This window comes from Leptopilina heterotoma, unplaced genomic scaffold (genome assembly GCF_015476425.1).
Source record: "Leptopilina heterotoma isolate Lh14 unplaced genomic scaffold, ASM1547642v1 Lhet_281, whole genome shotgun sequence".
NCBI classification, from domain to species: domain Eukaryota; kingdom Metazoa; phylum Arthropoda; class Insecta; order Hymenoptera; family Figitidae; genus Leptopilina; species Leptopilina heterotoma.
This window is the reverse complement of record NW_025110988.1, coordinates 341065-358430: the sequence shown is the minus strand read 5'-3', so window position 1 is coordinate 358430 and position 17366 is coordinate 341065. Positions and strand designations below refer to the sequence as shown.

General features: G+C 22.1%; 2 protein-coding genes and 1 non-coding gene across 3 annotated transcripts in view; 2 read left to right on the top strand and 1 right to left on the bottom strand.

Moving 5' to 3' along the window:
- The window catches only part of LOC122504148 (muscle-specific protein 20-like), a 63778-nt gene extending 51606 nt beyond the window's left edge, over positions 1–12172 (bottom strand). Inside the window, exon 1 of the mRNA XM_043615078.1 lies at positions 12014–12172. Coding sequence (XP_043471013.1) covers positions 12014–12037 — 24 coding nt within the window. The 5' untranslated portion in view covers positions 12038–12172. The remainder of the gene's footprint in view (positions 1–12013) is intronic.
- On the top strand, positions 1312–7837 carry LOC122504149 (muscle-specific protein 20). Its single transcript, XM_043615079.1, has 4 exons — positions 1312–1433; positions 5962–6161; positions 6427–6547; positions 7403–7837. The coding sequence occupies exons 1-4, from the start codon at positions 1428–1430 to the stop codon at positions 7583–7585; spliced, it is 510 nt and encodes a 169-aa protein (XP_043471014.1). The 5' UTR covers positions 1312–1427; the 3' UTR covers positions 7586–7837.
- Positions 12173–16643: 4471 nt separating the features above from the next.
- Positions 16644–16725, top strand: Trnal-aag. Its single transcript has one exon. It is a non-coding gene; the product is annotated as a tRNA-Leu (tRNA).
- The last annotated feature ends 641 nt before the right edge of the window (positions 16726–17366 follow it).

Here is a 17366-nt window from a genome sequence, read left to right as displayed (position 1 = left end):
TTTTATTTAAGTCGAATAAAATTTTTATTTAAAACAAATAAAAAGTCTAGTTGGTTCTGAGATAAATATGCACACAGAGAAAAATATTATTTAAACCAAATATATTTTATTTGAGTTAAATAAACGTATATTTGTCTCAGAACCAACTAGACTTTTTATTTCTTTTAAATAAAAATTTTATTCGACACAAATAAAACATATATTTGAAATAAATAAAATTTTATTTAAATCAAATAAAATTTATTTGAAACAAATAAAAAGTCTAGTTGGTTCTGAGACAAATATACCATTTCTCTGGGTGTAGGTACGTTTATTTTACTCAAATAAAATATATTTGGTTTAAATATAATAGTTTAAATAAAATTATTCTCTGGGTGTACAATTTAATTGACTTAAATAAAAATTATTTGTTTCAAGTAAATATTTGATTCAAATTACTTGTCTATTATCAAGTAAATATTTACTTGAATCAAATAATTTTTATTTAAATAAACTAACTATGAACTTTGCTTCAAATACTGAAATTATTGATTCAAATACAATTTACTTGTCTTTAATTAAAATTATTTGATTCAAATAAAAATTTATTTGATAAAACACAAGTACACACCCAGAAAAAAAATATATTTGACTCAGAACCGCAACAAAATTTTTTATTTGTTTCAAATAAATTTTTTTTGAACCAAATAAAAAGTCTAGTTGGTTTTGAGTCAAATATCTTTTCTCTGGGTGCAATAACTAAACTTTCAGTACCAGTTGGAGAAGAAAATGCAAAAATTCCGATTTTATAGCATAAACAGTAAAAAAGTGTCTTTCTCAACCCACTCTAAACTAAATAAGATTTGTATCTCACCCGCTCGTTTGTTAAATTATTTTTCTCACAGTTTTTTTTTGTCTCAATTTGATATCCTCAAAAGAATTGTCTAGCTAACAATCGTTTTTCAATTTTTGCAATTCTTTTAAACATAAAAAGGCCCAAAGACATTAGACGAGATGATGTATAGTCACTGTCAAGCAACATGTATGAATGTCAATCTCATATATGAAAATAGGTTTACACGTGCGACCAAGAGTTTCTCATCAAACAACTCGTAACATTGGCCTCATGCATCTTCCCCTTGAAAAACTTTAACTAACACGAAAATTCTCGCGTTGTGTCAAGTACTTTGTAATAATTATAGAGAGTGTCGTTGATGTCGGTGTCTGGAATGGTGCGGGGGTGTGGGAATACCCAATGGGCAGAGTGCCAAAAATTTTAGCTCGCTGATGATGATCGCATTTGAATTTGGAGGGGATGCCACCATATAGTAACGCAACGCTCACCGTCTGACTTTAGTCTTCACATTCTCTATTCGACAAGATTGTTGGAAAAAGTTTTTGCCTTTTTTTTCAATTTTCTACCCAACAAAACCCGCAACACAACAAAAATGCCGGTACGTTTTGAAATTTACAATTTCATTTTCGCGCGCGAATTTTTGAAGAAAAAGAAAGAGAAAATTATTTAGTGAAAATAATCGAAATTTTTTTTTTTTGAAATTGTATACCTCGCACGTGATATTTGTGAATGAATGTGCAATGTTTGTTTACAGCTATGGAATACTTTGTTGTTGTTCGTAAAAAATCTTATTTTTTGCATCTTTTTTAAATAATCTAATTTCAAATTATTTTTCCTTTGTTTACTTTTACAATTTTTTGTATTCTTGTTTTCTTTTACTGTCTTAATCAGAAATAGTATTTGTTTACTAATTACCAATTAGTAAAAAATAGTAAAAATTTTACTAATTCTTATTAGAAAAATTAATTGCTAAGTAAATTAATTAGCAAATTTATTTACTAATTTCTAATTAGTAATAATTAGTAATTTATTTACTTAATTAATTAATTAGCAAATTTATTTACAAATTTCTAATTAGTAATAATTAGTAATTTATTTAATTTAGTTTATTATTTATTTTTTTAGTAATTTTTATAAAAAATTGTACTAATTCTTATTAGTCAAATTCATACAATAAGTAAGTTTTTAAACAAATTTCTAATTAGTAATTAGTAAAAAATTTTGTCATTTAAAATTTACTAAAATTAGTAACTTTCCACTAAAAGTTTAGTGAGAATTAGTCATTTTTACTAATTGGAGTTAGTAGACGACTTTTTACAGATTCATATTTATTAATACAAAATGAATTTCTTTATTCCTTAGCATATGAATTATTTATTCATTAATATTTTATTTGTTTATATTTCATTTTTTATTACGAAATGGTTGTAACCTTTGTTTATTGTTATCGGCGAGTTATTAATAAACACTATACGGAAAACAAATAATTTATTTTTACGCTCTAGTCAATATCAACATAAATAACTATTTTTAAAACTGTTCTGAAAATTTGTTATTCACAAATTTTGTCAGAAATATTGTGAAATATTAAAAGAAGTTGGAAACAATTTTTTTAAAGTAATGACAGAATACTAAATTGTCAATAAATAATTTCCCGCAAAAGAAAAATACAAAAGAAAAACTATTTTAGGGGAATGACTATATTTTTTGTTGGCTTTTAAAATTTTCCCAAGGACCGGAAATTACTGTAACTTTTTTAGCTTCATTTCCGTTTCAGCAAGTAATGATCAATATAATAATGTTCGAGATGAAAAAAGCAAAAAAATTTGTATTGTATTCAGCATTACGAAAGTATTTTTAATTTTATTATTATTAAAATTTTAGTATTATAACTATTTTTATTATTATTGTTATTATAATCATTATTATTCTTCTTTAAATATTATTATTATAATTATTATTAATTATTATAATAATAATTATTATTATTACTATTATTATTACCATTAAAAATGTAATAATAATACTCTCAAGTAGAAAAATATTTGTTGTGTATAAAAGCTTCAAAAAATATCAAAAAATAAATTAGTTGATTGCATAAGAAGGTAGAAAGACTTTTACGTATATTTGTATTTTGAAAATAAAATCTGACGTGTGTGGTCTATTTTTGAAATGTGAAACAGAATTTCCTAAATTCTAAATTTCCTAAAGTGCAATGACTCGTAAGCTAAAAACAATATTCATCAAGCTATTAAAATTTTGACATCAAATATATAAATTGTTGAGCATAAGAGAAAATTTTGTAATCATTATAAAATATTTACCGTACATAAAAATTTACTGCCAATAATAATAAATAAAATTTAGTGTATACAATTTATAAAATAATAAAAGAAAAAATTACTTTTTTGCATATGTCAGTCTGTTTTTCTTTTATAGTCAATTTTCTCTCTTAAAACCGAAATAATAATTAAAATTATAATAATAATTAAAATTATAACAATTAAAACGATAAATGAAATTATGATAATAATTGGAATTATTATCAATTCTAATAATTATTTTTAATATAATTATCATTATATTAAAATGATTAAATATTAAAATTAGTTTACATACAAAATTGTATTAAATTAAAAGATTTGTTTTAAATAAATAGTAATATTCAAATATCAAATGCCAAATTCTGTAAAGAATTGAACATATTGAAATAATATATTTATTAAATTGAAATCTAACAATAATTAAAAGTCAATTCTAATAATCTTAAAATTTTAATAATTACCATCATTATAATAATTAAAATTATAGTAATTGAAATTGAAACAGAATTATTGAAACAAAAATTCTAAAAAATTGAAACAGAAAAAAAATTTATTTGATTCAAATAAAGGATTACTTGTCTATTATAAAATAAATGTTTCTTTGTATCAAATAATTTTCAAGTCAATTAAATGCTATTTGCTTCAAGTACTGAAATTATTTATTCAAATAAAAATCATTTGTTTCAAATAAATATTTATTTGATAATAAACAAGTAATTCGTTATTTGAACCAAATAAATTTTTTCTCCGTTTTTTTTTCTAAGAATTAAAATTATACAATTAATAAATTATATAATTTAAAAGTACAGTAATTACAATTTTTATAATAATTTTAATTTTAAAAAATAAAAAATTTTCATATTCTTCAACAATTTACAAAGATGACGAGGAATCAACAAAAGTTTCAAAAGCAGAGCAAATATTTTCGAATGAACCAGATTTGAATGATATATTTATTGTGAGGCTTATTTTACTGAACAGTTGGATTAGTAAGGATGTATGATCATATTCTGAAAATCATATTGACTTAATGGGGTGGGAGGAGGGAGGAAGGGTGAAAGACGTCAACATAAATTGCGCAAGGATCACCCGTTGATTATTGGCAGCTGTATACGAAGGAAAACTTCATTTCTCAAAATATCGCAGGCGGGACTAAATAAATTTTTGTTTGTATGCGTGTGAATATATTTCATGAAGCGTGTAATGTTCGGAAACACATCTATACATTTACAAAATATAGCAACATATGAATATTCGTAATCCTTTCATGCAAATCTTAGTTCATACTTCAGCTATAAATACTAATTTATCGTTAACAAGGATCATACGCCAGATCCTATTATACTTATGGCACTTTAATTCTATTGCATCAAAGAGATAATGTAAATTTAACACACTGAACGTTAACCCCATTTTTACTATATTAATAGTAATTGTAAAATTCATTACATAATATTTATTTAACAAATAAATAATAATGAATTTACTGTATTTTTGTAGAAAACTATTAATTAATTAGTAGAATACTATTCATTTGATTGTACAGAATTTTACTAATTTAGAATATACTACTGATTTGATAGTAGAATACTACTAATTTAATAGTAAAATATTTACTAATTTAATAGTAAAATAGCTACTAATTTAATAGTAAAATAGCTACTAATTTAAAATAGTGAAACTTTACTATTTCAATTAATTTTTCACTAAAAAAAGTTTATTTGATTAAAAATAACAAATTATTTGTCTATTATCAATTAAATATTTACTCGAATCAAATAATTTTTATTCATTTTAAATAAATTGTATTTGAACCAATAATTTTAGCATTTGAAACAAATACTGAATAGGAAGAATATATTTAATTGATTTAAATAAAAATTATTTGGCGCAAAAAATATGTATTTGATAATAGACTCGTAATCGTTTATTTCAATCAAATATACATTTTTTAAGTGTACTATCAATTATTTTTACTATCAAATATACTACATAGTTTCCTAATAAAAATTAGTTTAATCTTTACTATTTAATTGATAAACGAATTCACACTCTTTTAATTAGTACTCTCTGAATTTTAATTAGTTAAATTCATAAATTTATTCATTGTCCGAATGTTTTCGTTTAATTTGCCTTAATTTAGTTAAAAAGAACTAATTGATGATAATAACTAATTTTTAACTAAATTTACTTTTAGGTTTAGTCAAAATAACTAAATTTTTTTGTAACTATTTCAGTTAATCAAATTTAATTCTTTTTAGTTATTTAATTACAAAGAATTGATAATTAGTTATTTTTCCACTAATTAAAACTTAGAGAGAACTATATATTTAATTTTATAAATATTTTCACTTCGAAATTTAAGAACAAAAAATCTGTTATCCGGAAAAATTAAGAATTAAATCACAAAATGAGAATGAAACACAAAGAACTAATAGTCAAAAAAGATATTTAAAAACCAATAATCTTATAAAGACAAAATCAAATTCATTTTTTATTTGAATATTACGAAAATGTATCTCGTTAATTTTTACGAGTTCGCATCGGAAATTGAATACCTCTAAACTATTTTTAAACTGGACATTTTTAAAACGAACTGCGAGAATAACTATTCAGATAAAAAACATAGACACAGAGTCTCGCGTTGTATGTAGAAAATTTTGTACCTTATAATAGAATTTTTTTTTAAAGACTATACAGCTAATTTTGTAGCATTAATAATTGAGAGGTGAAATTTCAATAGATAAAAATATTGAAATTACAATAATCACAGAAAGAATAATTATAATATTTAATTTTCAGGCCCGCAATAAGGAACAAGAAGCTGAGATTCTAAACTGGATTGAACAAGTTATTGGGGAAAAATTGCCAGCTGGAAATTATGATGACGTCCTAAAGGATGGAGTTGTTCTCTGCCAACTTGTCAATAAACTTGCTCCGAATTCGGTGAAAAAAATTCAAACCAAAGGAACAAACTTTCAACTTATGGAAAACGTTCAAAGGTATTGTTGAATATACAATAATTTTTTTATTTCTCAAAACTAATAAAAAGGTATTTTAATTAGAAAATATTTTCTACAAATATTAATATTAGTATTTATTTTCTATTTTTGTAAGCCTTTTTTTCTTTTACAAGTCCGTATTATTAATATTAATAATATAAAATATTTTTTTTATAATAATTAATATAGTTTTTTTTTTAAACTGAATTTACTTTTTTGAATTTTAAAGGAAAAATATAAATTAAATTATTTATCTGTAAAACAGATTTCAAGCGGCAATCAAAAACTACGGAGTACCACAGGAGGAAATCTTTCAGACAGCCGATCTCTTCGAAAAGCGAAATATCCCTCAAGTTACTCTCTGCCTTTTTGCTTTGGCAAGAATTGTAAGTATCTATTATTACTATTCTTTATTTAATCCCTTAATTTTTCAAATATTTTAATAAATTTTTAACTGAACATTAAAAATTATAAATAATAACAAAGATTAAAATATAAAAGTTTCCTTACACTGAGAAAACTTTACTTAATCAAAAAATAAATAGTCAAAAAAATATGTTCGAATTAAATTACATGTAATTTAAATTGTTTTTAAATGTATTTTATTTATTTATTCAATTTATAATTGAAGCAAATGAAAAGTTTTATGTTTAATTAAAATATAATTTTTTGCTTAACTATGTACACTGAAAAAATTTATTTGATTCAAATAACAGATTACTCATCTATTATCAAATGAATATTTACTTGAATCAAATAATTTTTAATTGAATCAATTAAATGGTATTTGCTTCAAGTACTCAAATAATTGATTCAAATAAAATTTATTTGATTCAAGTAAATAATTATTTATTTGATATAATATACCAAAGATATTTGTGTTTGATTTAAATATTTTGTTCTCTCAGTGTAAAAAAATCAAAGTAAAAAATACAATATTTCAAATTAATTCGAAAAAAGTCAATTATGTTATACTTATTTCCAGAATTTTCTGCATAATAAATAAATATTTATTTTTTACTTTTTAAATTGAAAGTTTAAATTTTTAAATTTTAAACTTTTCTAATTTTAAATCCACGGAAATAATGCAAATACAAAAAAATACAGTGGTAGAATTTATTGTGCTCTTTTCTTTATATCGTAAAATCAAAAAAAGGTGAAAAATTTCCTATTCAATAATACAATAATAAATTGAATTGAAATTAATAATTAACAAAAAAAAAAACATTTTTCTAATCTAGACACAGAAACATCCCGAATATAATGGACCAACTCTCGGACCAAAAATGTCCGACGAGAACAAAAGGACATTCACTGAAGATCAACTTCGTGCCAGCGAAGGTCAAGTGAATTTACAAATGGGTTTCAACAAAGGTGCCAGTCAATCTGGACACGGTGGATTTGGAAATACTCGACACATGTAAATTGTATAAATTTTCTCGCATCTATTGTCTTAAAGAATTAAAAGAAGAAATCTGTCTAAACTATTATGTAAACATCACTATACTATTCAACAGAGATTTCGATATATTTTCGAAAAATAACTAAAAATGGTAAATATATTTTATAAGAATTTATATAATATATTATATGAAAAACTTGAATTTTGATTAATTCCAAGGGAATTGCAATCAAAATGAAGTTATAATGTGCAATAAAAATTATAGTCAATTTTATATGTAGAAATTTAATCAACGAGATAAAATTTTTTGATTTATATGTAAAATAATTTGTAAACATAAACAATTTACAAACAAAAACAATTTACGAACATAAATAATTTACAAACATAAACAATTTACAAGCATAAACAATTTGTAGACAAAAAACAATTTGTAAAAAAATAGTTTATAAAAAAGTTTGCAAACGAAAAACAATTCGAAAAAATAGATTTTAAAAAAACAGTTTGTAAACGAAAAACAATTCGTTAAAAACAGTTTTTAAATAACAGTCTTTAAAAACCGGTTTATAAAAAAACAATTTGTGAGCGAAAAACAAATTATAAGAAAGAGTTTTTAAAAAACAGTTCATGAAAAAAACAATTTGAAAACGAAAATCAAATTGTAAACAAAAAACTAATTTTTATGTATTAGCATAAAAAAACGAGTTTTTCTATTTACAATGTTAATGTTTATTAAAGGTTTCTTAAAATCAGATTAATAATACATAATATTTCATATACACATAAGTTATAAAAATTTTAGACCTAAGTTTAAAACTTTATAAACTTTGAAGCACAACTTTGTTATTTAGTTTAAATATATACAATATTTACATACTTTCGTAAAATATTTATGCACCCACTTTTTTAATGCACAATTATGTGTTTAAATATTATGAATAAAATAATTTTCTCAAAATCTGCAAAGAGAATTGTATTTTTATTTCCCACTGCCAACACAATTTTTTTCTAGTTTTTATTATTTTTTTCTTGAAAACAAAATTTTTCAAACAGAAAACAAAAACAAACGAAAAGAATATATATATATATATAAAAAAAGAAGAGACAAACTTTTAAAGAAAAGTAAATTTTTTATTCTTTTTTTATTTTTAAACTTTTAAAACTTTCTAAAAAATTGTGCTTATTAATTATTAATAATTCACTATAAATATGAATAATAGAATTTATTTTCTTATAATTTTACATAATTATTAAGGAATTAATTATTAATTACATAAATATTAAGTATAAATTACTAATATTTTAGTTCAATTAACTCTATTTGACCCCTGACTTTAAACCTACATTTGAAATGAATTTTAACTTGCGGCTCGCATAAAACAATTCAATGCAACATTTGCAAAATTTAGGTAAACAATCAAACAGGATTAACTGCATCTAAATAGAAAATGACTAAAAACATGACGGATTTGAATGCTCATAAAATTTTCTTAGGAAACTGAATGAATTCTGAATCACATTATAAACGTTTCAGTTGAGAGCTCATCCAGAATTAGAAAAGTGTGAGCGAAAAATCTGTGAAAATATCAAGGAGCCGAAATGACTCATATCTGAAAATAACTCAATTTTAAAACTTGCATCAAAAACTCTTGATTTAGATCACAAAAATAATTTTCAATTCATTATTTCTAATTATATTGAGTTATTGTTTTTATTATTCATATTATAATTACAATCATATAATAATAATAATAATGGTATTAAATTATAATTAAATGCTAATAAAAAAATAAAATAATTATTAAATTACAATCTAATTATTAAATAATAAATAAAAATAATAGATGAAGTAAACTTTCTTTTCAGCCGCAAGTATTTTAGAGATAAGATATGGAAAATAATAAATATCATAAGAAAAAAGAAAAACTTTAGAAAAATAATTTTTCTTAATTATGCATTTATTTTATTTTAATTAATTCCGAAACAAAGTTATAATTACATTCAGAAAAAGAATGAATTTAAAACTGAAAATAAAAGGGGAGAAAAATTTAGAAACAGAAAAAATGAGTTCAAAGTCAGAGATTAAAAATAGATTTAACCCACATTTGTCAAAAGTGGGTGCAGTGAAAAAAATTATAGAATTCTTCACCTAAATAATTCGTTCCTTAATCCTTTCATTATCTAATTAGGTTTAATTATCAAAATTAATTCGAGTATTCATGCTTCAAAAAAAGAATTAATAAATAAATAAATTATTCTATCCTGCAAGGGTTTTATTATTTTATTCTAATTTAATTATATTTTAACGCAACTAAATCTGAATTATCAAAAATTGAAACACTAATTAAATTAACTCTTAGTAATAACATTAGTAGGATCATTCACAAATTTTTAGTAATTTTTTAGTAATATTTACTATTTTTTTAGTAAAGTTCATTGAATTACTGAAGCTCACTGAATTACTAAAGTTTAATAAATTTAATTAAATTTTAATGAACAGTGACTACAAATTAGAAAAAAAATTACTATTTTGTTTAGTAAAGTTTACTGAATTATTGAAGTTTATTAAATTTACTTAAGTTTTACTGAACGATGACTAACAATTAGTGAAATATCACTATTTCTTTTAATAAAGTTTAGTGCTTTAGTAAAGTTTATTGAATTACTAAAGTTTAATTAAGTTTCAATTACTAAAAATTAGTAATATATTACTTTTGCTTAGTAAAGTTTACCGAATTACTAAAGTTTACTGAATATTTAGCAAAAAATTACTAAAAAATTGAATAGTCTTACTATAGTAAATTTATGATTCAATTTTTACTAAAATGTTTAATTTCAGAGAAAATTTTTATTGTTTAATAATTAAATATTATAATTTTCCATCACAAATTTAATTTTAAAGAGAATGAAATCTTTCCTATCAATATATTTGCTATCTAATTGATAACAGAAGTAACTAATAACAATTTAATAATTAATAAAATATTAGTTAAATAGAAAAAAAATTAAATTACCGAATCAAAATTAAATCTATCATCGGTTTTGCTTTCTTCCCAGACTAATTGTTCTGTTTTTCTCTTTTTATATTTTTTCCTTAAATTATTTTAAAAATTATTCTTTATTTTCGTTCCTATACTTAAAGTGACTTCAAAAAATAATTTTTTAATATAAAATCACAACAAATTAGAAAAAGACTAAAACAAGATTTCCTAACCAGAAAATTGATTGAAATCAAAATTATGTCCACTGAAAAAAATTTATTTTGTTTAAATAAACTTTTACTTGTCTATTATCAAATAAATATTTATTTGAGTCAATTAAATTGTAAATGGAATTTGCTTCGAATTCTCTCAAAATTTGAAGCAGTAAAAATTTTAGCTTATTTGTAACTGATTCTTTGCTTTCAAATCAGTTGAAATTTGCCAGATTTATCAGAAAAAAAATTATTTTACTAACGAATCGGTAAATTTTTATTTATTTAAAAGCAAGAAGTCAATCAATGATTTAAATTAAGTAAAAAATTCAACTTAAACACTTGAGAGTATTTTAACCAAAAATTATAATTGCTCTATAAATATAAAGTCTCTAATTCAAATTAGTAAACATTTTTACTAATTCAAATTAGAGACTGACTTTTTGCTTTTGAATTATTCGTAAACTTTGCTAATAAATAATTATTTTTACTAATTTATTCATTAATAAAATTTACAAAATTCAAAAACAAAAAATCAGTCACTAATTCAAATTAATAAACATTTTTTCTAATTCAAATTTAGAGAGTGATTCATATACAGAAAGAACTGAAATTCTTAATTCAAATAAAATGAATATAAATAAAAATTATTTGAATTAAATAAATATTTATTTGATAACAGATGCAACAGGTTTGGTCAAATAATTTTTTTCCAGTTCGATAAAATATTACGTATTAAAAATTTGAAAAATTCACTTATTTATTTTTTATTTATTAAATTTTGAAACATGAAAATTGTATTGTCTCATTATAATAATATCACAGTTCGCTGAACTGAAAAAGTCATAAATTATTATTATCATCATCATCATCATTTCGGAAAATGACACAACGTGGCGGGAAATCAATGTCATTATTTGCACCCGAACTCATTTTCCGTAACACGGTATAACGTAATAACAAAAACTTTGCACACGATCCTATTAAAAGGAGTAACGTATTTATGCGTTAAACTCACTCACGGCAATAGTGAGACCGTCACTAACTGTCAAATCATCTATACTTGCCAAACTAAATTGCCTCCTAAACAACAAACATTGTCAAAGAGAATATGCAATAAAAACGATCATAATTTCTAATAAAAAAAAGAGAAAATAATATTTTGAGAAACTTCGAAAATTCGAATATTTGAGAAATATAATTCTCGAGGGAAACTGCGCCAAAGAGAAACTCATACGAAATAAAATAATGCCTTACCTGCCAAAGAGGACGTCCAGGCATGATGAATTATTTTTTTTTCTAATTGGACTTGGCACAATGGAAGAAAATTGACTCTTCAAAATCAGTTTATCCACGAAAGTCACTAAAAAAAGTGTGCAGCTCAGCGTCTGGTGCTGCGTATATATTCGTGACAGGTTTGAAAGCGTATTGGTGAACGTGGGGGGTGTTTCTATAAGTGGCACACATATACAAAGAAGAAACAAAATTCTTTAGTAACTTCTGGATAGATATGCGTTTCTTAAAACACTCTTGGGATTTCGCAAAAGTCTCATATAGTGAAGACGCGCCGCTTCTTTACGCGGTTGCGTTATATATTTTGGATGAGAAAAAATCATTTCAATAGCAACATCATAATTCCGCGCCATTTCAAATTCATTTGAACGGAAAGCATCGACAGAGACCGAAGACGACCGAATTATCAGCGGCTAATTATTAAATACTCTCTAAACCAGAATTATAGTAGAAATTTACTAAATAACATAGTAAAACAATGACCCTATTTCAATTAGTAATTAGTAAAAAATAACTAATTATTCTTAAAAAAAAGCAACTCATTTAACAGTAAAATTCGACTAATTATTTGTAAAAGAATTACTAAAATATTTTATAGACATAAATTTATACTACTCTCTAAATATGAACTAGATAGTAAAAATGTTTATATTAGTTTCTGACTTTTTGCTTTTGAATTAGTAAATTTTACTAATAAAATTAGTAGAAATTAATATTTATTAGTAAAATTTGCTAATTCATAAGCATAAGCAGGGTTGCCACATGGTGTAAATGTTTTCTAAACTCATGCGTCAATTTTGTACTAAGATTACACTGCAAAATTGCATAAAGTGTAAATAGGTAAAAAATAATTAAGAGAATAAAAATAAAATAGAAACAGAAATGCTTATAATTAACTGCCTTTAACCCTTATTGTGATTAATGTTAATTATTGAAATTTATTAATTACACATCTAATAAATTCTGTAAATGTAGGTCAATTTTAATAAAAGGACTGTTCCCAACGTTAACATTACCGAAAGAGGAAAGAAAATTTTCTAACACCAAAAGGAAAATAAATTGATAAAAAACTTTAAATATAACTCCTAATAATTCTTAAAAATAAGCTTTTCAATTTAATCAATAAGGGGAAGACAGTAGTTACATATAAATTTTATTTATTTTACTTTTAGTAAAGTAAATAACAGCAATGTAAATTAATATTATTAAATTAAATGTACACATAACCCTATACAATTGTTATATATACTTTTCAATTTAAATAAAATTTCCAAACAGGTATTTCTGCTAAATATTAGACTTAGTCGTTATAGCAATAATTTGATCAACAAAGAATGGAAATTACTTAGCTGTTAAATAAATTAACTTAAATCACCAGCACTTAAAGTTTATTTCACGTCCTTACGAAAATAAAAAACGTTTCTTTAAATGATGAATCAATAAATAATCAACTAAAAAGAATATTTTCCATTTTCGTTAAATACTCGGCAGTCGGGTAAATGATAAAATGATAAAAATAATTTTGAAGAAGTTATCAAAATTATTTTTATCATTTTAATTCATTCATTATTTTCTGGAATATTTAACCAAGATTGTTCTTCAAATAAAATATTTAATTTTTAATAATTTTTGAAAATGTTCTTTGAGAATTTTCAAATCCACTTGTTTACAATAATTCGATTTTTCGAAATAATTTCAAAAAAAAAAAAATTCAATTAAACTTTTTCAAAAAAATTAATTCTACAGAATTTTTAGTTAACAATATGAAAAATTCAAATTTTCAAAGATTTTTTTCTATTATTTAAATACAAAAATCAATAATTTATTGAATAATTGAATATCTCTTAAAATTAAAATCTCATAACGAATTTTATCAACAATTACATTTAATCACGAATTTCTTTAATTGTAAAATTATTCGAAAACAACAATAACTTCTTTTTTAAATAAATATTTAATCTTTATTACTTTTCCATGAGAATTAAGATTTTCAAAAATTTCAAATTTAAACCTTTTAAAATTTAATAACTTTTAAGAATATTATTATAAAAAAATGAAGAAATCGATCACTCCAAGTCAAGACTCGAAGTGATCGATATCTTCATTTTTTATAAATAATTTAACATGACCGAGTGATAAAATTATTATTTTATATTATAAAATAATATTGATACCGTAACTTCTTCAAAATTATTTTTATCAATAATTCAATTCAATTATTATTTTTTACAATTTTTCAATTCGAAATTCCGTTTATTCGGAAATTTTTCAATTAATGATATATAAAATAAAAGCATGAAATAATTTTAAAAAAAAACTCCAGTGAAACTTTTTCAAAAAAAGTAATTCTGCAGAATTGTTAGTTAAAAGTATGAAAAATTCAGATTTTTAAAGATTTTAATTTAAAACCTTTTCAAAATTAAATTATTTCTAAAAATTTACGCTCTATATAATTATGCTTTTAATATTGAATTATAATCTAAAATTTTAACTGAAATCCATTTTTCAATCAATGTTTATGAAAAAATTCTACTAGAATTCAATTATTTTTTAAAATAAAAAAAAAATCCGTGTAAAAATTTTAATATTCAATTATAATTTAAAATTTTAACTGCAATTCATTTTTAATCAATATTTATTAGAAAATTCTACGAAAATTCAATTATTTATTTATTTCTTTATTTTACAATCAATTAAATACAAAAATAAATAATTTATTGAATAATTGAATGTTTCACAAAATTGAATTCTCATAAAGAATTTTAGTAATAAATTTTCAAATAATTAAATAATTAAATTTTCTTATGAAAATAATTGAATTTCTAAAAAGAATTTTATTATTTACGAAAATAATTTAATCTTTTTAAAAAATTGTATAGTTTATGAAAATAATTGAATTCCTGTGATATTTTTAATATTTATGAAAATAATTAAATGTTTTCGTAGAGATCTATCAAAATTTGTTTTAAATAATTGAATTTTATTAAATTAATTATTATTAAATTAAATTTTATTTTTGAAGATAATTGAATTTTGGAGAAGAATTTTATTATTTATAAAGATAATTGAAATTGTGACGAGAATTTTTTTAAACTTTCAAACATAATTGAATTTTTGCAATCATTTGTAATTTCTCAAAAATAAAAAATTTTTTTAGTGTTTTTAATTGAAATTCTTTTATAAATCCATTATTTTTAACAATTAATTAGATACATAAATTAAAAAGTTTAACTAATTTCAGAAGAATTTGAAATATTACAATTTTTCAAAAATCTAAGTTCTGTAAAATTTCTAATTAAATTCATTCAAAATTGAAATTTTATAAAATTTAAAAATAATACCTTTTGAAGTTCATCTATTTATGAATGAAATTATTTAATTAGAAATTATTGTCAGAAATAGAAAATATTGAAGGTTTTTTGGCAATTTTATAGTTTATGAGGCAAACAAAAAAAATACAAAAATTCAGAATTTTCTTATGAATTCTAAAAATTTAATTATTTCCAGTACTTTTAATAAAAATTCCTTACTTTTCCCTGAATTCCCTGACCTGTGGCAACCCTGTTTTGACAAATTTTAATCAAATTTGTAAGAATAATATTACTTTTCTCGAGGAGTTCGATTAAAATTGTATTAAAAATAATTAAAATTCTGCAATGAAGTTTTATTATTTTTGAAAATGTTTGCGTAGAATTTTATTAAAATTTGTTTAAATAATTGAATTTTTTAGGAAAATTTTATTAAAATCGTAGTTATTGAAAATCATTGAATTTTTATATTTGAAATGTTGTCAAGAATTTTATTAAATTTTTTTTAAACAATTGAATTGAATTTTTAAACAAAATTGAATTTCTGCGAAGGATTTTTTTTACTTTAAAAATTTTTAATTTTATTTAAAACAGTAATAAACTCCATGTATAATAATGTTTAATCTACATCCAGAGAAAAATTTTATTTAAACCAAATATATTTTATTTCAGTTATTTAAACATATATTTGTCTTAGAGTCAAGTAGGTTATTTATTTGTTTTATAAATAAAAATTTTATTCCACATAAATAAAACATATTTTTTGGACAAATAAAATTTTTTTTATAAACGAAATAAAATTTATTTGAAACAAAATAAAAAAGTCTAGTTGGTTCTGAGTTCAATATATCTTTTTACTGGGTGTAATATCCAATATTCCACTAATAAAATAATAACTAATATTAAAATAATGAAGTAAACAAGTATAATAGATTATTTAAATCAAATAAATTTTTTCCAGACTGGTGTCTTAATTAACTAATTTATAAATTCAAAAAAGGCTTAAAATTTAAAACAGATAAATTTTGAACTGATTCAAATTTATACGGCTAGTTGATAAAATAGATTTCTAAGAACAGAACCTCGGATAATAATTTTCAACGAACCGACAAAACAGTTTAGCAGAAAAAATCCAAAAAAAACCTCGGTACTTTAATCAAATAATCAAACGTTAAATACTGTCAATAAATTAATTGAAACTGTTAATAATTTCTCCAAATTGTTAAATTTAGACAGAATAGATTTCGGATAAATTCAAGTAGCAGAATTTCGAATTTTGCCTTCGAGGTAGCGTGGCCGAGCGGTCTAAGGCGCTGGTTTAAGGCACCAGTCTCTTCGGAGGCGTGGGTTCGAATCCCACCGCTGCCATTTCTTTTTTTATTTTTTTTCTCATTTAGGACAAAATTTGGTCAAATTAATTTTTTACCCGCAACAGGTATTACCTGGCGAATTTACCACACGCAGATGATAGAACTTCGTAGACTGCGTCGGCACGCGGCGCCGTGGTTAAGTGGTATCAGAAACACATGATTCTACAAGAGTTTAACATTTTATATACATTATACTTATGTATAAGTATATATTATTTTTCCTAAAGTTAATATTCCACTCCATGAATATTACACTCATTGTAAATTGTAGTTTTGTAAAATATTCATTTAATATGATCTTGTCTATTAATTTAGTTTGTATATTGGCAAATAGTGAACCTAGTGAAGGTTCTTGAATTTCTTTTTTCTTTGAGCATTCGGAGTTTGAAATTTAATTACTTTTATTCCCACAAATGACAAAATGAATATTTTACACAAGAAATAAAATTTCATTAAAGAAAATGAATTTAGAAAAAATAAATGACGATTTGGAAAGTGGAGTTACTTTGCGCAATTCGGAAATGAAATCAATCATTGAAACTTTGTAGAAACATATGCTCCTGATTCCTAATAATTATTGATATATTGTAACAAACTTCTCTTATTGTTCGAAAATTCGGTTTAATAACAAATTTGAAT

Excerpts from the sequence above, each read along its gene's own strand:
- LOC122504149 (XM_043615079.1), top strand. Across the intron at positions 6,162-6,426 it reads CTTATGGAAAACGTTCAAAG|ATTTCAAGCGGCAATCAAAA; the intron begins GTATTGTTGAAT and ends TCTGTAAAACAG. Across the intron at positions 6,548-7,402 it reads TTTTTGCTTTGGCAAGAATT|ACACAGAAACATCCCGAATA; the intron begins GTAAGTATCTAT and ends TTTCTAATCTAG.